The sequence below is a fragment of the Epargyreus clarus genome, unplaced genomic scaffold (assembly GCF_041222505.1).
Source record: "Epargyreus clarus isolate Ecla_fem2 unplaced genomic scaffold, WU_Ecla_fem_2.2 ptg000007l, whole genome shotgun sequence".
Lineage (NCBI taxonomy): Eukaryota > Metazoa > Arthropoda > Insecta > Lepidoptera > Hesperiidae > Epargyreus > Epargyreus clarus.
In genome coordinates this window covers 26,121,899-26,145,958 of record NW_027332215.1, presented here as the reverse complement: position 1 = coordinate 26,145,958, position 24,060 = coordinate 26,121,899, and the positions used below count along the sequence as shown (strand labels likewise).

At 37.4% G+C, this 24,060-nt stretch overlaps 1 protein-coding gene across 8 annotated transcripts in view; it reads right to left on the bottom strand.

The window, feature by feature from the left end:
* Vps13B (vacuolar protein sorting 13B) overlaps window positions 1–24,060 on the bottom strand; it is a 63,549-nt gene that overhangs the window by 20,009 nt on the left and 19,480 nt on the right. For 6 of the 8 annotated variants that reach the window (XM_073075284.1, XM_073075287.1, XM_073075289.1 and 3 more), the window contains exons 9-53: window positions 23,857–24,042; window positions 23,062–23,202; window positions 19,756–19,958; window positions 19,393–19,523; window positions 19,002–19,215; window positions 17,591–17,684; window positions 17,129–17,267; window positions 16,742–16,876; window positions 16,361–16,480; window positions 16,193–16,253; window positions 15,766–15,920; window positions 15,446–15,522; window positions 15,123–15,251; window positions 14,591–14,790; window positions 13,987–14,072; window positions 13,632–13,906; window positions 13,377–13,450; window positions 13,254–13,272; window positions 12,666–12,809; window positions 12,212–12,327; window positions 12,029–12,135; window positions 11,583–11,766; window positions 10,982–11,113; window positions 10,688–10,751; window positions 9,810–9,955; window positions 9,313–9,421; window positions 9,175–9,221; window positions 8,872–9,001; window positions 8,346–8,443; window positions 7,840–8,019; window positions 7,607–7,713; window positions 7,257–7,368; window positions 6,844–6,997; window positions 6,384–6,509; window positions 6,141–6,251; window positions 5,720–5,870; window positions 4,172–4,290; window positions 3,999–4,080; window positions 3,691–3,910; window positions 3,189–3,471; window positions 2,539–2,660; window positions 2,203–2,347; window positions 1,716–1,839; window positions 1,401–1,510; window positions 633–814 (exon numbers count right to left, since the gene is read on the bottom strand). In XM_073075284.1, the coding sequence (XP_072931385.1) occupies window positions 633–814; window positions 1,401–1,510; window positions 1,716–1,839; window positions 2,203–2,347; window positions 2,539–2,660; window positions 3,189–3,471; window positions 3,691–3,910; window positions 3,999–4,080; window positions 4,172–4,290; window positions 5,720–5,870; window positions 6,141–6,251; window positions 6,384–6,509; window positions 6,844–6,997; window positions 7,257–7,368; window positions 7,607–7,713; window positions 7,840–8,019; window positions 8,346–8,443; window positions 8,872–9,001; window positions 9,175–9,221; window positions 9,313–9,421; window positions 9,810–9,955; window positions 10,688–10,751; window positions 10,982–11,113; window positions 11,583–11,766; window positions 12,029–12,135; window positions 12,212–12,327; window positions 12,666–12,809; window positions 13,254–13,272; window positions 13,377–13,450; window positions 13,632–13,906; window positions 13,987–14,072; window positions 14,591–14,790; window positions 15,123–15,251; window positions 15,446–15,522; window positions 15,766–15,920; window positions 16,193–16,253; window positions 16,361–16,480; window positions 16,742–16,876; window positions 17,129–17,267; window positions 17,591–17,684; window positions 19,002–19,215; window positions 19,393–19,523; window positions 19,756–19,958; window positions 23,062–23,202; window positions 23,857–24,042 (6,044 nt within the window). The remainder of the gene's footprint in view (window positions 1–632; window positions 815–1,400; window positions 1,511–1,715; window positions 1,840–2,202; window positions 2,348–2,538; window positions 2,661–3,188; window positions 3,472–3,690; window positions 3,911–3,998; window positions 4,081–4,171; window positions 4,291–5,719; window positions 5,871–6,140; window positions 6,252–6,383; window positions 6,510–6,843; window positions 6,998–7,256; window positions 7,369–7,606; window positions 7,714–7,839; window positions 8,020–8,345; window positions 8,444–8,871; window positions 9,002–9,174; window positions 9,222–9,312; window positions 9,422–9,809; window positions 9,956–10,687; window positions 10,752–10,981; window positions 11,114–11,582; window positions 11,767–12,028; window positions 12,136–12,211; window positions 12,328–12,665; window positions 12,810–13,253; window positions 13,273–13,376; window positions 13,451–13,631; window positions 13,907–13,986; window positions 14,073–14,590; window positions 14,791–15,122; window positions 15,252–15,445; window positions 15,523–15,765; window positions 15,921–16,192; window positions 16,254–16,360; window positions 16,481–16,741; window positions 16,877–17,128; window positions 17,268–17,590; window positions 17,685–19,001; window positions 19,216–19,392; window positions 19,524–19,755; window positions 19,959–23,061; window positions 23,203–23,856; window positions 24,043–24,060) is intronic. The other 2 variants (XM_073075290.1, XM_073075291.1) reach the window with 2 other exon arrangements.

The following is a 24,060-nucleotide window of genomic DNA, read 5'->3' as shown; positions in this document are numbered from 1 at the left end:
GACCGTCAGAAAGTAAACGATGCAACGCTAATAAAATTATGTGTGTAAGTTATGAGGAACTTCTTACCCTCATGGCAGTCATGGCGTTTCAAATATACATTTCATAATAATAAAATATAATTTAAAATATTGAAATGAAAACATATTAAAACTATATATATGAAGTTCAGTAGGCCCCTTATTAATAAGGTTTTATTTCTTTTTACCTACCAAAGATTAAAATTTAACAATATATTGTATAAATAAATTGTGAAATGCTATAGGCTAAACATCGATACATTCATTATTAATAACGGGCATTAGAGTGGGGTAGGTGTTCGGAGTAGACTCGAAAGGTGGTAGAACCCTTGTGGTTCGACTCCGGCGGCACTACCGCCACACCTATTTCTGCCTAATAACAGCAGTGTTAGGCGCTGCTGTGTTCCGGTTTGAAGGGTGTGGTAAGGGAGCTATACTTTTCCGAGGCGTTCCAGCTTACTCCACAGGGGTAGCGGCGCATCTGTGGCCGACCTCAGGTAGGAATATCTAATCCTATCTGGGGTTGATTACGGATGTCCATGGGCGGACTGGCCACTTACCATCAGGTGGACTGCATGCTCATCTGCTACTCCTATATTATAAAAAAGACTCACGGCTCGCTGGGCGGCGTTCCGTTGTGCACGTTGAGCGCGAGCGCGGCGCAGCGCACGGCGAGGTGCAGCCGCGGCGTGAGGCGCGTCGCCAGGTACGAGTCGATGCGCAGCGCGCCCGCCAGCTGCTCGCCGGACACGCGGCCCGCCTGCGACCACTCTTCCGCCGGGGACGCGAAACGCACCTGCATACGAACATGTTTTACAACCTTTTACACACTATAAGCACAAAAAAAATAATGAGAGAATATGTTTTAAAGTGGCTATCTAAGTTAGAATTATATAACAGGTTCCTATTTTAATCAGTATAAAACAAAACTACAAAGAACCTAACATTTTTTTTGTAAGGTAAATTCACGCCACCAAATATTACGTAAATTGAAAACATGATTTTGTGTTTATATAGATATAATTGTGTTGTATTTATGTCATTTGGTAGGTTTAGGTCTAGAACGGTAGGGCAAAAGTAATTGTGTTATTAGGGTAATCCGTTTAGAAGTTATTAGGGATTTTCCATTGTCAACATTGTAAAATGTAAAATTTTGTGTTTTGTTTTTATTATGTAAACTATTTGTATTTTAAAACTATGTTTATTGCTTTGTTTTAATATTGTAGAATAAGTTTTTTGCTATGCGAGCTAGTGTAGGTTTAGGTATGAGTTGGTATAATTCTCCAAAAAAAAATATATGCCCCAAACTTCTCTTTTAAAAAATAATGAAGTTAAATGAAACACGCTAAAATTAAATAATAAATTACAGATAAATCACTTACAACAGGGTCATCTTGTGGGATGTACTTGTTACGTTTGAATTCAAACATGTCCAGGTTTTCTTCTTCCTGCGTGACCAGGCGCACGCGCCAAATAAACGCGAATACTTTATCTGTGATAATGAAAAAATGTATATATCTTAGATTATGCTTTATACCTATTCATATTATAGTATAGATCTTGATTACTTTAGTCTTTATTAAAGGTCCATTTTTCTTTCTTTAATTAATAATTTAAAACATCATGAAAAAAAATACATTATTTTTAACATTCGTATTTCTAATTACAGGTTCATTAAAATAAACGTTTGTGCTTACCGGAATGCGACCTAGTCAGCCTATACTCCCCCGACTCCGACACGGGGATCTGAAAGTACGCGTTCGACTCCCAGCGATTGAGGAGGTGATTGAAGCACTCCAGAACGCAATCGACTTCCTCATCCTGTATAAAATTATTTCATCAATATGAATTGCCCCTTCAGGTGCTACAAACACATAATTAATTTAAAGTATTCGGCCCGAGGTCGAAATTCGACTTAAAGCAAAACTTCATGTAAAACATTTCAAATAACCAACAAATAAATGTAGATACCATGTGGTGACCTAGTTTTACAATACCTGTAATTTTTGTGTACCTTTGGCACAGAGTGCACTCCTTATAATTCCACTATACCACCACTCAGGTTCACCTTCATCTATTTAGGACCATCAGTTTCAGAGTAATGACGAGAAGGTAGAGAACAAAATTGAATTCAGTCTTTTTTGTTTTTTGAGTATGAAGCTCGAAAGATGTAAGATAACTCACACAGTCCGGCAGCGGATAGGCCACAACGCGCGCGATGCTGCGCGGCATGGGGTAGTGCCACACCACGGTGCTCTCGCGCACCGACACCTCGTACGCCATCGGCATGCGCGCCTCGCTGCCAGACATTATCTTGAAGGCGCCACTCCTACGCAAAACACCCATTTCAAATTGTTGTATTAATCTTATTGCCATTTTTTATCTTTGCCTACTTGGATTTTATAACTAACTATAAATGCATTTCATTTCTGCCAAGAACTCTATAGTTTCGAAATTTGAATATTACGATGTTAAATAAGAAATTACGAGGGCTCTTAGACCTATACTAGTAACACATACCTGAGATCGTCCTTGTAGTATGCATCGCTCCCCATGCTGATGTCCTCGATAAACGCGAGCATCATGTTACGCCTGCGGAACGCCGAGTTCGCTAGTACGCCGCTTTCCGGGTTTTCCACATCCTAGCGTAGTGAAACACTCGGTTTAATACGTTACTATTGATAAAACATACTTCAGCTATTTGTAATGTATTAACTTTGTAACTATTTAATGAATCCACTGATTTCCAAGACCAGTCCAAAATATAAATTCATTAAGGATCACATGATACGTAATATTCCATTCGGGACAAAGGTTCATAGTTCATAGTTTATTAAGAATACGAATCGAGAGATTTTATATAACAATGAAAAAAAAAAACGAATGTAACAACACAATACAACAATGCAACATTTGTCCGGAAATCAAACTGTAATATATAACTGTTTTTGTTATATGACATTTACAAATATAAAAGTATTTTTGATCGCTACAAACCTATCTAAGCTAAATAAAACGAAAATAAAAATAATTATTTCGATCTCTAAAGATTCTAAATTTTAAACGAAGGGCATTTATGGATAAGACAAACCAAAAAAATAGGGTTTCTGTATAAAAATTGTAAGGAGAGGTTACATAGGTAATAAAGAAAAATAAAATAATGTGCATACTTTATCATTGTCGATGCTGTCAGGTTCCACCGATTCTTCTTGTATACTTGACGGGGAGGGGGATTGGACAGGGGATGACGAGGGTGATTGGTCGGAGTCATCTACATCTCTCACATCTTTATCCACGATTTTCTGGACGAATTGCATGAGGTGAATGATGTCGTTTGGACGTATATCGACGACGAACTCGTTCACGTCTAATAAGATGCGCACGGACGGCTCGTACGGGGACATGCCCGGCTCTCCCGCGCGCCACGGCTCCCAAGCCGCCTCTGCTTGTATGCTGGATTGATAAGATTTATAACTGTTATTGCGACATACTACATAACATATATATCTTAATGTGTTAAATAATTAATAGATATGTTTTAAGAGTAGATCTTCTTCAAAATGATTGTATTGGCACTGTGCCTGCCACGCAGGACGTATATGTGAATAGAATATATATATATAACATATATATGGGCGATATGTAAGTAAGATAAAATAGTAACCAACTGACCCGATCATGACCGGATGCAGCAGTACTGGTCGGCGCTCCGTGGACTCCTCGGGCCCGACGGTGAGCGTGAGCGCGTCGAGCAGCGCGCGCGCGCTCATGCGCTCCGGCCGGCGCGCGTTGGCCGCCTGCGCGCGCACCGCCTCGCACCCCAGCCGCAGCACCCACGTGCGAGCCAGCAGCTGCACCGTGTTCAACGTGATGCTCTCGATCGAATTGCCCGCTATCGAACAAAATGTGCTCATTGTAACTCGTGTTCCAACTGAAACTGTATTCTTTTTTATATTGTTTTAATTTTACATTGAACTTACTGAGGGTTCCACGTAATCGTCTCAGCGGGGGTATCTTAGAAACGTATTTTATTTTCTTGTCGCCATTTATAGCTCGTTCGATCTGAGAAATAAAACGATTAAAATAAGTTGACAAAAATATAATTTCACATTAATCACGTGGGAAGTTAAGGCATGAGTTTTACATCACTTACCAATTTATTTATGTTCTTGAGGCGTTGGATGTTATCATCATTCACGTCTACTATGACGGGTCTGTCGATATCCACGTTTACAGACCAATAGTCGCGATTCTGATCTATCGCCAATATACCTGTAGAATGACCGTAACATATAAATAAATATAATATAATGATCCATACCTAAATAAAATTATGAATGGACAACACATGTAGGCGAACATAGAACCGACCGAGTGATGACGCTGAGGTATTGCGGTAGGTATTGGGGCCTACCCTATTTTTGTTGTATATCAATAATTTGTGCAATTTGAAAATCAAAAATGCACAAGTGATATCATATGCTGATGATACTGCCGTTATCTTTACAGGTGAGACATGGCAACAGGTTAAAGAAAGAGCTGAACTAGGAATGACCCAAATTGCTAAATGGCTAAATAGTAACCTCCTTACTCTTAATACCAGCAAAACGAACTATATTTGCTTCAGTGTTTCTAATCATACACAACCACCTATAGATTATGATATAAAACTACATACATGTGTAAATAACAATGCCTGCGGGTGTCCAATATTAAATAAAGTTAGTCATACCAAGTATTTGGGAGTTGTGGTGGATCAAAGAATATCATGGCATCCCCAGATTGAACACATTACTAAGAGAATTGCAAAATTAAACTGGATTTTTAGTACATTGAGACATGTAGTTCCAAAAAATGATAATTCACAAAATACGCTTTTAAATCAAATATACGTGTCATTGGTGCAATCAGTACTGACATATTGTATATCGATCTGGGGAGGTGCGACTAAAACGAAACTCTTTCAGTTGGAACGTGCACAACGCGGGTTAATTAAAACTATGTATTTTAAAAGAAGAAGGTATTGTACAGAAAACCTCTACTCTATTAGCAATTTACTAACAGTTAGAAAGCTATGTCTACTACAAATAGTACTAAAAAAACATAAAACACTGTCATATGATCCGTCTAACTTGCAAAGACGCACACACGCACACGTGTCCAAGAAAGAGAAAGAGCTCGAATGACTGGTAGCCAATCAATAGATGAAAACAGCGTATAAACAGCTAAGACCTTCCTCCGTGAAGAAATACTTAACGGTGATCCCACGGGGAACAACGAAGGTAGACGAGAGAGGCGGTTTTTAGTCGGTACAGGTCGCTACCAGGCCAAGTCCGACATACGAGGTCCAAAACATCTAGACCCTATGATACGTAATAGTATTTTTCCCCTTAGAAATAGAAATGCACACGCACACACACGCACACGCACACACACACACACACACACACACACCCACACACAATACTAGGCAAGAATACTTATGTTATTGATTAATGTAAAATTAGATACATTAGCTCAAAATAATAAATGTTTAAAATCAATTCTTTTCGAAGTCAGTTAAATACGACACTTTTCCAAAACACTAATATTTAAGGAGTAAAAAGATTTTATATCCTGCCAGAGGAATTATTGCCCATTACATAATGACGGTAAGTGAAACTATATGACAAGTTGGTGACAATAAGGTGGACACACTTACTGGGCACGGTTTCAAAGCGCACACAGGCGAGCGAGGGCGGGATCTCGGTGTCGGGGTCGGGCGTGCCGTCGCGCGTGCTCAGCAGCGGCTCGTGCCAGAGGCTGCGATCCTGGCCCTCGCCCAGCGCCACCCACGCGTTGAACAGCGAAAACTGCAACACAACATTTCAATGTTTATTTTATTTAACCATATCCGTGTACTACTCCGTGTGTTCATAGTGATTAAAACACATCTATTTGACATTACTATAGAAGGTAGACAAATATTAAGCAATTAACCTAGACATAAGGGTTACTTTATGCTTCACTCTTTCAGTGTAAGTTACACTGCGTACGTAAATACTTACATCATAATATAAAATACTAAGTAAAAACTTAATTAATTCTCAAATTATAGACCGGATGATAGTTTAAGAAATCACCTGTAACTTTTTGAAAGACTTCTTCTTCCAGTAATAAAGGTTCGGCTGGAACAGCGTCGCATGTACGAGCGGGATAAAACTCGGCGCTCTACGTGCGTACAAGACGTCCTCCTGAAAACGTTGTTTCTATTAATCCACCAGAAAAGATATGACAATATTCTATTACATATTTAGCTGATTATTTAATTTTACCAAATAAATGTTAAAGGCAAATTTAATATTATTGAAATTGAATATACATACGACTATATCTAGTCTAGACCTGCCAACGTCGGCTTCTCTAACAGTCTCCGTGAGGCTCCTGCTTCCAACTGTCGAATCATTATCATCTTTACGAGTGGTATCTGGTTGGATCGGGTTTATCACGATCTGTTACCAAGAAAGGAAATAATTGGAGGAACTTAAGGATGGGTTAATGGGATGATGGAGAAGGGGAAGGGGTCTATTGAATTTTTCATTCTACGTGCTATTTCTGTAGAATTTATCCAGTCTGAAGACTCACAGATAATATTTTCATATAACGATATACAGAAAAAGCAGTATTCGTAAAAAATATGAGTCTAATGTAAAGCATAATGTACTCGGAAGAATAGGCGCCCTCTGTAGGGAGCTTAAGCCTACACCACGTCACTCACCTCATAATCTGCAAATGCAACTGTTAATAAAATTAGTAGTAGTGTTAAAAACTGTAGGCCAAAGCTACCTTAATGTTGGGTTCTGGGGCCGATTCCTTTGACGGCTTGCGAGCGGGCAGGCGCAGCGCGCGGACCCTCGCCGAGCGGTCGTCGCGCACGTACAGAGCCGCGTCGATGCGGCCCATCACCATAAACACCTCCACGTGATCCAGTGGACCCACGCTGCATACAATACTTAAGTAAGCCACTAAATATAAAACTGTAAAAATATAGTAGATACTAACCGCCAAGTTTAACAATACCAGCAGGACAAATTACAAATTACCAAACTTTTTGATACAATACAATTTAAAATTCCTTCAAAATTTAATCATGAGATACAAGCGTTTTTAAGGAGTCTAGAATAAGAATTGGTCACAAAATGTAATTCACATTAAGCAGTATGGTACATCGTATTATGTGTAGTGATTAAAGTACTGACAGTATTTCATTAGTGACCCCGGAGGCAGATTTCTTGAGGCGCGGTGGCTGGGGCTCCATGAAGCTGGTGGACGGCTGTGACTCCATGCCTGAGTCCGACACGCCGCCCACAGCTACCGAAACACACATTTTTTATAATACATCATTATAAATGGATTGTCACATATTCAAAGTATTCACTAATAAAACTATTACTCAATCAATCATTAATAAAATATTCTTCATGCCATATTATGTAAAGTATTGTATATTTTAAAGTATTTAGCTTTAAGTTATTAATTGCAACTAAATTTAGTAAATATCTAACATTTCAAATGTATTATTATAAAATATAACAAATATATTGTTTACCTTCGTCGAACAATCCCTCCTCTTCCTCTGGTTCTTCATCGAATACAATCAGCTTCGAGAAAGGGCACCAAGATTTTATGTTCAGAATGGTCGGAGTTTCATCCCTTCTGCAATTATAATGTTTGATTATATATCAAACCAATTATGTGGCATAAAATAAATAGATGTTATAAATACATCAATAAATGAGTTATCGTAAGTAACAAATTGATTGATAGTACAGTGAAGGTTACCTATAACGGAGGTCGCAGACAGCGCTTTGCATGGCGGGTAGCACGCGGGTGAGCATGCCCACCTGCGGCACGCTCAGCTCCACGGCGACGTCGCTGGGCACGCTCAGCTCCAGCGCCGGCCCGCACGCCAGCCCGCCGTTGCAGTAGATGGGCGGCGCGACCACGCCGTTAACGTCCACACTAATAAAGTAGGAAACCATCATTCAGGATGGCCTAAGTAATCATTTCCACGAGTGGTAACCAAGTATAGGTTAAAATATACAACGAACTAATACTTTTTATTAGGTGAAAAATTATGTCATAGTATACTTTTAAGAAAACATAATTTACGTGCTTGTTTTATCCACTCAGATAGTTTATATAAATAATTAATTAGTTCGCTCATTGTATATGTTAACACCAAACAACATCATAACAAGAGTATTACACGATCACATATTTCTATAAGCTAATAGTAAAATGAATACAAGTACAGTTTTAATTATATTATTATATGAATTACTTACTTATGTAACATAGGCGTGATGGTGACGATCGGGAGCGGCTCCGCCCAGTTGGCAGCCGGGTTCACGTTACGCTCATTCCTAGTACGCGCTTCCAGAATCTGTCGGAAAGAATGTATATTAAACTTTCAAGAAAACATTTAACATAATGACAAACGAGTTAACAAAACATTTATCCTTGTATTTCTTATATGTCTATCGTCTAGGTATTCACCAATCCATCCAGTTAGCTTTTAAAGTACTTTGCTAAGTCTATACCTCCCATAAATGACGCTATTCTAACTAGTCATGCACCCTCTGAATCCAACGCTTGCCCGCTGTTTTATTCAGATCATCGGTTCATCTCGTCCAGCGACTCCTGACTTCCAGAAACTCTCTTCTTTTCCAACTATTATAAATCCTCAGAGAGTTATCACTACGGATTCTGTCTCATAACAAACTACTAAGCATAACGGGTTAAGGTATAAGATAAGGCCGATAATAAAAGACCATTTATTTACAGGTAGTGTAAATAGATCGTCCCGAGTACCTGAGAAAGCAGCTCTCGGATGCGTGCGGAGCGGACGCTGACGCCCTTAATGATGAGCTCGTGCTGGCGGCCGTCGCTGCCCGACGCCGCGGGGATCCAGCTCGCCTCGCCCGCCGTGTTCACGGAACGTCTACACAAACATGTAAACGCATTACTCCGAAGTTTTATGCTCCGATCAATACTTCAGTATTACGTAGTTAAATTCTGAGTTAGCCAATTATTTTAATTTCCCTATAGGATTTTCGTTTTAGAATACGTCGAAAAAATCTCAACAACTGAAAAAGGGGAAATTATGTAGCATACCTGCATATAGGGTTATCCGGATACGGTATCGTCTTTATATTTCCAACCTGAAAGGTGAAGTAGATGAATTAATAAACATAATTTTAACCGTTAAAATTTAAATGTCATAAGTTAAAGTTAATTAATATGTACACTTACAGATATTATAAGCGTATCATCAATGCGACCGCTGGCCTCGCCCGAGTTGATGATTAATCGCATTCCACTCAGGTCTACGTGGCAGAACGGCATCGGCAATGGGTTCACACTGAAAACAATCTTTCATTTAAAATATTATTCGAAATGTTATTAATATACGGTCTTTCCCACATTAGCATGACAAAATTACTCAAACCAAACAAATTATATGAACGATCAAGGTAATTTTATATCATAAATCCACCAGGTTAACTGTTCTAATATTTTTCTATAATAAATCCGGCATAAGCTCCATAAGATGTTTTTTGCCATAAGATTATTGTTTAGTTTTAAATTCATGTCATTCATGGAAGGTATAAAATGCACAAATTATATTAAAAGTGTACAATAAATTATTATGTTTCATGTTTGATAGCCCAGTGTTTTAACCGGCCACGCCATTATTTATACGCTAAGCCGTGATTGCTTCAACACCTATAATAGCTAGTGGCACTGACCCCCGGTCGAGTTGCACGGGGCAGAACGAGCGCAGGGTGAGCGCCTCGCCGATGAGCGTGAAGGCTTCCAGCAGGGCTGGGTGCAGGATTACCTCCAGCGGCGCCATGCTCACAAACAACTCCCACATGCATTCCTTTCTCTGTGCCTGCAAGTTAACACACTCATGCATACCGTGAACGTTGTGATATGGAAATAAAATACAGGCATTCATGGTGATGCTACATGCTCAATGCAACCCACAGACAATTATAAACTATTTAATCCCAAGCTAAAGTCCTATTTACGGTGGGAACTCAAGGAGCGTTTTCTTCGGCCTTCGGCACGGACTTGGTATCGCAACTCTACATCGATCTCTTTCCGTTTGGGTAACGGCAAACTTTGTTATTAAACGTTTAATACGATATCACAAAAAACGAAAAAAATATATGATATTTTATTAATATTATAAAGAGGAAAACTTTGTTTGTTTGTTTGGTTGTAATGAATAGGCTCAAAAACTACTGGACATATTTTAAAAATTATTTCACCATTCGAAAGCTACATTATATACAAGTAACATAGACTATATTTTATATGAAATATATTTGATAAATAGATCTTGAGGTGGTACAAAGTTTGCCGGGTCAGCTAGAATATAATAAAGCTTGTATTCCAATAAAGAGTTTCATAAAAGTTTACTATCCCTCGTAGTATTTTACGAATTATTGATGACACTATCCTTTATACTACCCTTGCTGCATCTTGTGTTTGCTGTAAGAATAGCGTGTCAAAGCAACAACAACAGTAAAATACATGATAATATATATAATAATATTATATACGCACACACAATACTTTTATAATAGGGAATGTAAATTGTTTACTTGTAGGTACTTACGAGTGTTTGTCGGAACGGCTTGATATTATGATCCTCACGCCAATTTGCCGGTAGGTTGGCAAAACTAAAAGTAAAAATTGGTTTATTAAAATGAGAATTCTATATTAGTTTTAAAAAGTTTAATGTCAAACAATTCGTTTACTTACAATATAATTAGTTGTGGTGTTTTTGTTGTGTTTGATAAATATATTTATGAACGTGCAAGATGTGGTATGAAATGATGGGTGAGTTACGGTTATGTAATTGATACAATAAACTTTCGCGGTCGGTGAAGAAATATAGTTTTCAACTAACCGCGCTCTGGTGACGGTGGTGGTGAAGAAATTGAGGTTCTTGCCGTCGGCGGGCTCGCGCGTCTCCAGCACCCGGCCGCCTAGCACGCCCGGCTCCCAGCCCGCGGCGGGATCCGTGGCCTCCGCATTCAACCTGCGCAACCCACGAACATATGAGGCTGCTAGAACCAGAGTGGCCTAACTGCATTTTAATCATTTTTGACCTATCTGTATTTTCGTAATTTAAAAATGATGTATAATCCGCGTAAAACTGCTAGTCCGCTCTGAATATAGAAATGAATCGCGTCGCCATAGTAAATTGTATGACTACACCTCCACGCAACAACTTCAAAGCAGGCTATACACTTTTACTTTTCTCCATATTGTAAATCATGTTTTTGTAGTGAGGCTACTCTAGTTCTAACAGTCTCATATCTATTAATATAAAACTATCCTAAACTGTGTTAATACTGAAAAATACTTCTCTGGATATTAATAATGATCAAACCAATGTTCATATTTGAATCCGAATCTAAATGAATATAGTTTTTCGTATATCAATAAACAATGTTGGTAAATAACCTATGAAATTAAGCACCAATCGTGTGAATCTGATTACTTACGGTTTGAAATGGTAAATAGTGCCTGAAACGATCTTGAGCCGGAACTGCTCATAGGTCTCTTGGAGATCTATGGTTGTTATCAAGTCCTCCAAATCAACTGAGATCTTCATTTTCTTCGTATAAAAGGCGACCGAGGCGTGGCTTACCACCCATTGCAGCCATATAAAGGTCTTTAATTGTTTCACTGTGAAAGGCGAAATGAAAAAATATTTTTAAATGTTTTATCTGATAAAAAATAACATTTGTATAATATGGTAATATGTCGCATTAGTCAGCAGTCAGCACATAAACTAACATACATTTGTTATATACACACACTTAAAATATTATGAAAAAAAAACCTCATTTATTTCCATCTCATTTGCATCTAAAAGTCAGAATTTAAAATTAGGATGAAAAATTTGAACCTGTTGTTTTTTTTATATCCTAATAACATGTATACTCACAATGATCGTCAGGTTTACGCGATTGGAAGATTGGAATCAGTTGCTCCGAGGGGTTCTCAGTGGGAGTTTCTTCCGATGAACTCCTTTGCTCAAGTCCTGTGTTCGACCTATAAATGGAATAAAGATTTTTCAAGAAATTTTATAAACAACAATTTATTAGTTATGAATGCAACAGAAATGTACCTTGTAAGCGAGACGCTATCGGAACGATTCTTCGGTGCCGGAATCGGCGTTCTTGGCTTCTTGAGAAGGGCGCAGATGTGAGTTAGGCAATGCACGGCGGCGCGAATGATACGCACCTGTGAATACACGTTACATGATCAGTACCAAAACTACCGGCCCTTAAGGCCTTTATGTTTTCAACTCGAACTCGAAACATGTCTATACATATACAAGATTTAACAACCTGAAAATGATTAATGAATGAATGAATTAAGAAATTAATAGAATTATTACATGCTTAATCAATGAAGGAAAAAATCGTAAGAAAACCTACAGACCATAATTATATAAAAAAGTTTTCAAAGTTTAGTTAAATCTATTTGCACTGGATCTGTATGATATGGAATGGAATCTTCCTGATTCATAGACAAAACCCCTGACCATCAGGCGTGACCGGAATGTACGCATTACATACTTGGTCGTGCATGAGATTGATAGTGACAGGCGGCGTGTCGCCGTGGATGCAGACGCCGAGCGAGACGAGCGGGCCGTCGCCGCGGCTCTGCCCGTCCGGCGCCGGCTCCGGCGGCGCGGCGCGTGCCTCCGGGCTCGCGAGACCCTGCGTTACACGACCGATGTCTGGTATTCATCATTATTCTATACAATTTTATCGTCCGCACCAAATTGCTTGTCCGCTCTGAAGTTGTTGCGAGCAGGTGTAGTCATATAATTTACTATGGCGACGCGATTCATTTAAATTCAAATCAAATTAATGAGCGCAATTTGGCAATCTAGTATAAAGAAATAGTCAAATGACAATCTTTGGCAAAACATTGGATAGATACATTATTATAATTTAATGTTAAATTTTCTTCGTAACAACATTCAAGATTGATTCATTTAATACTGACAGAATGCATTGCAACTTCGAACTACCTCAAAACAGTTAATAAGCTGTTTTACTGATTTTGCCCATGTAATCATTAAACAATTTAAGATTTGTAAATATTTTTGTATGTTGTATTGAAATATTGTAAAAATCATGTAATGTTATACTACTCACCTCTGGAGTTCCTGGACGACTGTAACATAAAAAAAACGTTAATTAACATAATCTTTATGTTTAAGAAATTTAATTTAAAAAGGCTATTTGCCAAACAAAGACAAAAGAAAGTTGAAGTATTACCTCCTCGGGCCCCTAACGTAATCTCTGAGAGTCATTGGCGTAAAATTAACCCCACCCGTGAAGTACTTTTGTTTCTGAAAAAGAAAGTAGAAAAGTGAAGGGATTGCTAAAAAGTATAGTTTTAAAGTATTGAAATTTATATTTAATTGTTTTTGAATTAAAACAAAGGTTACAATTTTTTAAAAATAGTTTTATATACTTGCTAAGTGCATATGTGTATACAATATATGTGTTTATTTGTATAACATAACTTACTTGGTCATCTTGCGAGGGCGGCGGTCGCTTAGCGTCGGGGCGCTTGGGTTGCGGACGCGAGCCGGCGGTCTTCTTGACGACCGAGATGGTCATGGAGGAGCTGAGCACGTTGAGCACGATGCGCGGCACCGAGCACATCTGGCTCGGCGCCTGAGCGTGGATGCGCACCATCTCGCGGTCCTTGGCCGTCATCATCGTCGGCACGCACGTCTCCAGCGTGTAGCTCGACAAGTCCGTAATTAGGAACTTCCAAGGGAAACTGTCCTCCACTTTCACTGGGTACGGATAATTACAATTATACAAAATAACTTATTGCTGTGAATAAGGTAATTCGTAAAAACTTATTAATACTTACTCGTTCCGGGTAAAATAGTGGGTTGGTCAATGTTAATATATTCCCAGACGTCGTGCGCAGAACTGGTCATCACCCAGTGACCTAAGCTACAAGGACAATAAATGAAAATATGTAAGGTATGCTCGTTTGTTTAATATAATTAGTTGTTATTTATTACTTAATTAACCATATATGTGTGATCGATCATATTGTTTTGTAGGTCATGTTGGTAAGTTAAGCGACTTAGCTACCAGTTAGTAACAATAAAACGCTTACAAAACTCATAAAACTATACAACGCTTAAAACTATACAACGCTTATAAAACTAACAATTCGGACAAAACGTAACACATAAAAAGTAGTAAAAACATTATTTTTTCTTTATTAGAAATTCTGAATAATTAGTAAATAATAGTAATTGACTATAATAGAATAATAGTAAGTGCCTTCTTAAAACATAAAGGTCGTAATTATGTACATCACATACATTGTAAAATTAGGTAGCCTTGTAGCGATGATAGCTATAAACATTTGCTCAACTTTTTAACTTGAACATAAGATGACGATAGAAAAACCATGTTCACTCGAACAAACGCAGAAAAAAGAAATGGTAAAGAGTGTTTACCTTACAACGAATACATTCTGTTTTTCGCGGGCTTGGCGCTCCATGGCGTCGTGCATCGTGGGGCAGTGCTGCGCAGACGAGGAGCTGGCCGCCGTGTACACCAGCATGGCCGCTATGTCGGCGCGGATCAACGTGCGCCGCAGTCGGTTGTACAGATTCAACATTTTTTCATTGTCCCATAGCTTCTCTGGCGGTTTCATCTGTATATTTCAAATATATTAAAATCGTATGATTTGAATATTAGAAATAAATAAATATTATATCAATTCGGTATGCAACTGGATGAAAAAAAAATAGTCTTACAACATGGTTAGGACTCTTTGTGGTTCGACTCCAAAGGCAGCCACATCTATTTCAGCCTAATAACAGTAGTGTTAAACGTTGCTGTATTCTGGTTTCAAGAATGTGGTACGAGAGTTACACTTTTTCGAGGCGTTACATTTGAGCCGTTTCCTTTAATTTGTAATTTACCATTATTTCCCAGAATTTGATTGTTATAAGCGATACTATTCGATGTTGGAATCAATATGACCTGGCTGGCGAGCAGGGCGAGGGGTGGTCCGCGGCGGTCGCTGCGCTCGCTGCCCGAGTCGGCGCTGCGCGTGCGCGTGTGGACGAACTCCGCGGCCGAGCCCGCGCGGCTGCCGCGTCCGCTCGACGACTGACATGCAATTATGATATATTTATTCACGTTATACATAGAATACACGCGGAGAAACCAAAACCTAATTGAATTATCGCACCCTATCAATTTTTCCGAAATATTATTAATATAATCACATCCATAATTCATAATTTATTTCCACAGAAACTAACTTTAATATATCGATCAACATTTAAAAAGGTCATACTTACCGGAGGAGTAGTGCGGCGTCGAATAAAGTATTTTGATGTAGACGCCGACTTTACAGAATCTTGTTTAAATGTAGAAGCTGTAACAAAATAAGTATTTCTTGTTTGGTGGCTTTAATACATAAATAAGATTAACATACCATATTATTTCATCAAACATGTATGGACTTCGAATCAATTATTAATAAAGATCAATGTAGATTTTATATATTACACATTTACTAACATTATTTGCTCCTGTGTGGTAAGAAGTCGTCGGTGATAGTAAACATTCCGACATAATTCTAATGTAAATATATCATAATATCCATCTTTTAACTTACGAGCATCAGGCCGCATGCGCGGGCGGTACGTGAGCCACCGGAAGAGCATCGGGTCGAGGCTGAAGGCGCACGTCTCGATCTCCACCGACACATAGTCGACAGCGCCCGGCATGCTCGGCTCTTCACACATCTGAATCTTTAGCGTCATCCATGGTCTGTTACAAATCATACAATCGTTTCATTATTACGCTGACACAATTTTTCTGTATAACTTTTTGGAACTTTAATATATTTTTTTAGATTTTTATTTTTTAATAATAATAGTTAACATAAATAACAATAAAATGGGTAGGCCCTTCTTATTGTAAAACCTATGTCTAATAGCAGGTGAGTGTCAATGAGGTAAAGTGTCAATGAAGAGTAGAAAAAATAAATGCAATAAAATATAACCATAATATCATAACATATTATAAAAAATAATTCTTACTGTTGGTTTATCTCGTAGTCTGGAGCAGAGAACACCCAAGCTACGTTTTTCTCCTGGCCATCTGAAATATATCTCAGGTTTAAGGCAAACTCCAATATTTCGGGAAAAGCTATTAAATAATATTATTTAAGAGATGTTATAATTTTTTAACTTGGACGCAACACTTACTTTTCAATTCGACGCCGGTGACTTTGATGGACTGAACGGTGATGGTCACACACTTAGTCTTATGGCAGAAACGCGGGTAAATATACAGTTCAGCGATGTAGCCGTCTATCGCAATAAGATCTGAAAAAACATATTAATATTACGTTAGCTAGAATAATACTTAAGTAAGTATATGAACTTATTTTAAACATTATGTTTTACCAACATATAATTTTTTACGAGTTGTTTTTCTATACATATTATAAAACCATGTTATTCATTCGGAAGTAATTATCCTTAAGAAAGCAGAAAATATCTTTTTACTTGTAGAGCGTAGAACACGCTAATAGTGATAAGAGTTTACTTAAACAAGGACATTTTGCAAAACGCTAGTTATATTACCTTTCTCCTGCATGGCGTCTTCAGCGACAGTAGTCTCCCTGAGGAGCATGGAGTGGCGGCCGTAGTAGAGCGAGCGCAGCACCTCCGCGGCGGTCTGCATCGCCGGCGACGTCATGTATACGCTCGTCTCCGCCGCTGCAACGATCATGTTTTGTTACTGCACAACAATTTACTATAAAGCCTTCGAGTATCCGTATCAAACCGACGAGAATTTAAATGGCGATTATTTAGCATTTAAAAGTTTACTACAAAAAATATACGTTTTTCACTTATCTATTCTTATGATATAAATGTGTTTACTAAAAATATATTTTGTTGCCTGTTTGTTTGCGCGCATTCTGTGCAAAATTTGGATATTTACTATAGTTCTGTTCACAATATACTTACGGAATACAACCGAATCGCCAAAGAATATGAGCTCCGGTTCCTTGAAAAGCTCCCTGTGCAGTAGATAGTGCCCGGAGAATATGATCGCGCCTTTAAAGATCGGCCGGTTGAGACGATGCGTCGGTGTAGACAGACGGCCCTGTCAAACATATGGTAATGTATTGAAATCATATTTGTAGTTTTTGTTTATGAAATCATAATATGTTGATAGTTTAATGAACTATCAAGCAGATTGAATCACTGTTAAGTTACGTTATTCTCCGTAACCAAAATTAAGAATGAACCTTTCAATGAAAATTTGTGAGTTTTATCATATAAAAATAACAAGTCTGTAAATTTTATAACAATACTGGTACATCATGTTTTATGTATCAGAAAACTATCTATTAAAGATGGTCAGCCTTATCTTAAACAAATGCACGTGGATCGTTTTTATAATAAACGGTCGTTAGCGGTACTCACCACTACGTCCATGATGGCAATGCAGAATCTTAAATGTGATTGATCTCTTATTATATTTTTCTCTAGCTCCATCTGACACGCCGCCGCGCACACTCTACAATTAAGACCGAAAACAAATTAATATACAGGGTGAATTTTTAAAACGGGCCTTCAGGGCCAAATCCGAAACTATAAGGATTAGCGAAAAATGCTGAAAGGAGTTACGAGGCCGATTTTGATAAAAACTAAAACTGCATCATTAGTCTTTTAAAATATTTTTTTCCTTAGCCGGGAATCGAACGAGTTCATTTTGAAAAAAATGACACCTCTATATTATTCCACTATCTGATAGTGTCGCTTATAAGGATCAAATTCTGGGAAGTAATGTTATGTGACAAATTAAAGGAAAAGGAAAATTTTGAAGAAAATACGTATTTTTCCATACATTGGCATACTAATCCTTAAGGATTATACATAACAAATGATTTATGTATAATTCTTTAGAAACAGACATAAGTCATACCATTGAAGAATTTGTTGGTTAATCAACTAATTATTCGATGTTATGACTATGACATACGGCTTAGTATGAGAAAGTAATAGTTTGGCAAATAAGTTACCGCCGTTTTTAGGATTGATTTTTAATGAAAATAGATAACTGATTAAATAGTAAATTCTTATTGTTTGTTGATTACAACTTCGTTTCAACGTTAAATATGATTTTCTATATCTCTTTTTTAGTAATCACTCGGATTTGACTCTTAAAAAGTAATTCTCGCGAATTGTCAACTTTACATCTGTATTAAACGATACTTCGCCCATAGGAAGTAAATCTATTTTAATGGTCCTAAAAATAACCTTAGCTAAATCGGACATAAAAATATAAATTATTGGAAAACAAAACGTCCATTTCGAATGATTAGAAACATTGAGCCAAAAAAAATGTTAATACACGAAATGTTTAAATTGATGAATGGCGGGAACTTAACTGCCAAATTAATATGAAAAAAATATGTATTTTCTTAAAATTGAGGCTTTTCTTTTAGTTTGTCATTTATCATTACTTCCCAGATTTTGATCCTTATAAGCAACACTATCAGATACTGGAATAATATAGAGGGTGCATTTTTTTTTCAAAATGAACTCGTTCGATTCCCGGCTAGGGAAAAAGTTATTTTAAAAAAGTAATGATGCAGTTTTAGTTTTTATCAAAATCGGCCTCGTAACTCCTTTCAGCATTTTTCGCTAATCCTTATAGTTTCCGATTTGGCCCTGAAGGCCCGTTTTAAAAATTCACCCTGTATATCAATAGATATTGATAATATCCGCTGACGATGATTTAAAATATTGTTATTTATAATGATAAAAAACATACAAAGAACTAATGAATCTTCTAAAACAATGTATTCTATTCCAATAAATATAGACCCACCTGTCCGGATATAAAGGTCCAAGTGTTTTGAAATCAATCTTGCCGATTGCAATTTCCAAAGTTGCTAATGGTGCGGCCGGTGCTTCGGTGAGCGAATGATCCCAGGGGGTGAGGTGGAGTTGCAAACCCTTGAACCTGATGAACGCCTTGCGCTCGGGCAAGTTATCAGTCAACGCTTCGCACTCTTCGAACGTCAGTGGGCGGACAATCAGCTCTGTAATAATAATAGGAATTTGTTAATATAAACGTATTCATTTGCCTCACCAATCAGCAACAAACAATGTTTCTTGATCAGTGTGTGCAACGAGTTACAATAGATAAAGGTTTGGCGCTCACAAGTGGCATTGTGTCTATATATTGATCTAGATGATAAGATTGAATGTCCACTGACCTGGTTCAACGACAGGTGGCAAGTTGTTAAGAAGCTCGCGGATGGGCTCGAGGCGGTGCAGCAGGCCGGTGCCGACGTTCAGCAGGATCGGACGCACTGACACGTTGATTAAAACTTTTTCCCTCCAATCGCTAAGAAAGAGAGCATTTTAAGTAAAGTTGTTTATGAAGTAGACATAGCAGTAATTTTAACAATACAAGCCCATCATAATAACTCCAGTCAAAGTTATTATTACCGAAGTAATGAACACAGGAGAACTGAAATGAGAAAAAAAACAGGTATAATTTTATTTCGTATACTGCTTAGCAGTATACTAAAATAAAATTATTATAATTATAATTAGTTATTAGTTGCGTTCAATACCTGTGCTCAAAGTCTCGCGGTGGATTATCGTAGGGATCGATGGTGGACACTATCGGGTCCCTGTCGTGCTCATATTGTACAAAGACGACCGGCATCATCTGGAACCACATAGATTCCATGTCCTCCTTGCGGTTGAACTCTGGCGAATTGCCGTGCCGGTCCACGAGCCCGTCATCGCCCGTATCGATTTCGTCATCAGCGTTCTGAAAAGATACAATTATTTTATTTTGGACTTTATTTAACATATAAATACTTAAGCCTGCAATAAATATTTACACAAACAAAGTAAGAAAAACAACATTTTTTATTGTACTTGACATTTATTAGTATTATAGTGTGTTAGTTTTATACATTAACGAGCTTTCGCTCGCGTTACGAAGAAATATTATTAACTAAGACGATTTATAAAAACTTTCATCCCCTATTTTATCCCATTGGGGGTAAAAATGATCAAAATCCTTTCTTAGCGGATGCTTACGTAATAACATCTACCTGCATGCCAAAGGAGATGTTTCATTTTCGGCCATCTCAAGTACACTTTATCTAAAAAACACGAAGAATTTGTATAAGTGAAGAAAAATACACATATATATTTATAATTTAAGTATTCCTGTTTAAAATTATTTAAAATAACCATTCCTCATTGAAATATTGAATATGGCGGAATACTGTCAATGTCAAGTTTTCAAAACTGTCGATGTCGGTCAGGGAACCTATGTGTACCCCACACATAGGTTACTATACTCTTTGGATGTCGGTAATTCTATATTTCACTGTTTTTGTCGTAAAGTTATTGTTAACTTAGTACTTTATAACCTGACTTTTGTGTATCCCGTCATTATTTCTGAATTTAATTAATTATTTATAACAATTATAACAAAACCACCTTTTAAATAGTATCTGATTTTATAGATGTAAGCATACTTATCTATGGATGTAAGTGACATGTCAAATTAAAAAAGAAGAAGTTGTCAATTGTCAATTTGATATATGTAAAAGTGGATATATACATATAATATAATAGTGGAATCAAATGTAAACGTTGGATAAAAATGTACTGATGAGAAGATTCCATTTCAATCCTGAATAAGTTTCTGCTCTGTGCTGCTTACGATTTTGGACTGATTCTACCTTACTTGTTTACCCAGCCTATGTTTATTACAGAACCGGTTTATTACAGATATTACAGAACCTGCCACATGATTGGATGAAAATATTGACAAGGGAAGATATTGAAAATGAATAAAATATGTATATAAGTGAAGAATAAATAAAACATATTATATATGTGTACTTAAAGTTGTTTTATTTACACACATAAATGTTTTAACTAAAATAAATTAGTATAGAAGTATATATTTTGGTACGTTTGTTTTAAGTCAAGATTTGTGAAAGTAAATATAATTAATGTTTATAAAATATAGGTAGTGTTTCTCAATATATACAATACAATATTTTTATATCTACGTCCAGATGCGTAAAAAATATATTAAAAAGTATATAATGTATATAGTAAGTTAAAACAGAATGACAGATGACATTATTACGGTAATCACTACCGCCATGATGTTTTTCCACTGTTGTGTTGCAAGTTTAAGTGCAAATTATTGTTTTAAACAATTAAACGAACATGATTTGAAGAAAATGAACCCCTACGAATTGTTCTTTGCATGTTTTCTTAGTTTTTAGTATAGTGTACAAAAGGTGGCCGGGAGCCCATACATTTTGAAACATCTCCTTTCAGCCCGGTCCGTTCAGTGGTTTGGGCTATGCGTTGATAGATGTCAGTCAGTCACCTTTGTGTTATATATATTTAGATATTAAAGCATTAAAAATATATAAAGCTTATTAGAAGTAGTTTCCATTGGTTGCAATACAGTCCTTTAAACGTACAGGCCAGTTATCAATAGCAGCACGCACTCTTTGTTTGGTAAAATTCTTCACTGCCAATCGTATGGATTGTTTTAGGGATTTCAAATTATCATGACGTTTAGAGCAAGCCTTACTCTCTAAAACGGACCATAAATCATAATCCTATGGATTAAGATTAGGACTAAGTGACGGCCAGTCTTCAGCTTTCACGAAGTCCGGAACGTTCGGTTCTAACCAAAATTGGGTGGATCGAGATTTATGACCTGGCGCCGAGCCTTCCTAAAAGGACCATTCTTGGTTATCGAACATGGTGTTATTAAGGGAATTATCTACTTTCTCAAGAATGGTATCTTGTTACATTTGTGCTAATGTTATGATAACTTTTTCAGAAAAATATGGTGCAGTCACTCCTTCATAGAGAGCCTTTCACCAAACCATCACTAAAATCAGATAATGCCCACTTTGTACATTGTTGACAAATTGGGAAGCTTCTTTTGACCTTTTAGCATAAATAAGGTCATTTTGTTTGTTAAAATATTGTTAATTGTAAAAAAAAATCATCCGTAAAGAAAAAAAAATCTGTGACTTCCATTTGCGTACCGCTTACGTATTTGTATTGATTTTACTACCCTCTTCTTTTTAAAATTATCAGTTAAGAAATGACCCTTACGTCTCTTATAGACTGCAAGTCCTAAACCATTTTTTAAAATACGCGACATGGTTCTAGGAGCTATGTTCATCTCCCGAGATAAAATCTTTTGCCTTCGGACAGAATTTCTTCGAATTATTTTCCTTAATGCTTTGATCGCCTTTTTCGTAAGAATACTGGGTGAACGGCCAGATCTTTTTCTATCACAAAACAGAGGAGGGTTCATTGTACCTATCAGTAGCCCGATACACAAACATTTGACTAATACCAAGCATATGGAGGATATTAAAAGTTGTATTTGGCTCCATACTTACTTTATGTAAAGCAATCACAATCATTCGGTTCTCTTTATCACTCCACTCCATTGTAATATCACATAATATTTTACAATATATTGGCACGAAAATAAGAAAATACAATGAACAATCGTATAAAAACGACAGATTCAAAAGTCATATATTGTTTATTTTTAATTTTAACAGTATTTATGGCCAGACTAACTATATATATGACAAAATCCAGGTAATGTATAGGATAGAAAACAAATTGTTCTTAATGTATTCAAGTTAGTGTTTCGTAAGTAAAGTTAAGAAATCGTCGAAAGTTAAGAAATAGAGTGACTGAGGTCTGCTAAGCCATACTTGGTGCTTGGTACAAGATGGTCTATTAGTGGGCTGATATGGGCTAAACCCATATATTTGTGCCTGTGCTTAGAAGCAGGACAGTAACATCAATTATGCTAAATAAATTAGCCCTAATGCTGGCCATACTTTAAAAATACTCACAATAAATTGAGGAAACGTGTTATCTTCGTCAGTTATAGTTGTTACTTCGAGGTTGTTAACGGCAACCACGTCCTCAGGCCACTCGAACTCATCTTCCAAATTGTAGTTGGTGGTTAGAAACACCGTGGGATTGCCATGTAACTGAAACCAATACAAATTTCGTTATCGTAACACATTATTTTTTATAATAACAACATTTTATTGAATAAACAAACTGTAAAGTAAGATTTTTGATGTTAAATGGTGTCTGCAATCTACTTTGTAATCAATTTAAATTATCTCAAAGTTGCAGCATATTTCTTTTCATCCGAACAAAATATTCAATTCAATCATTCGAACTTCTCGCAAGAAATCGACTACAAGTTTTGTACTGGCAAATTTTATTCGATTCGAGGTAAGGTTCTTTTCGGCGTGCAAATGCATCATGCGAATTTGGATAGCGCAGTCTGACTCGACAAATATTTTAAGTTGTTCTGGAGCGCAAGACTGTGGTACGAAAGGTTTGACTAAAGTGACGATAAAAAGTCGCTACCCGCGGTGCCGTCAAACACCGTTGCACATTTGGAGCGTTGTAGTAGTTGTAGAAATATTGTTAACGATATAATAATATTTATAAGTGCATAATGTTTTTTATAGTTATAGATACAGCAGAATATAGTATAGTCCGCGCCAAACTGCTAGTCCGCTCTGAAATTGTTGCTCGCAGGTGTAGTCAAACAACTTGCTATGACGTCGCGATTCATTTTTATATGGAGAGCGGACTGGCAGTTTAACGCGAATTATCAGAGTGCGTACCGCATTGAGGTCGGTGTGTCCGCAGGTGCACTTGCCGTGCGAGACGAGGAGCAGCGTGCGAGCGCCGGCGCGCACTCGCAGCGTGGTGGGCGCGCACACCAGGTACGTGACCGCGCCGTACGTGGCGCTCAGCTCCAGCAGCGGACGAGCGCGCTTGCGGCTGCTGCCCGGCTCTGTCTCCATCACCTGCGAGAACATTACGGA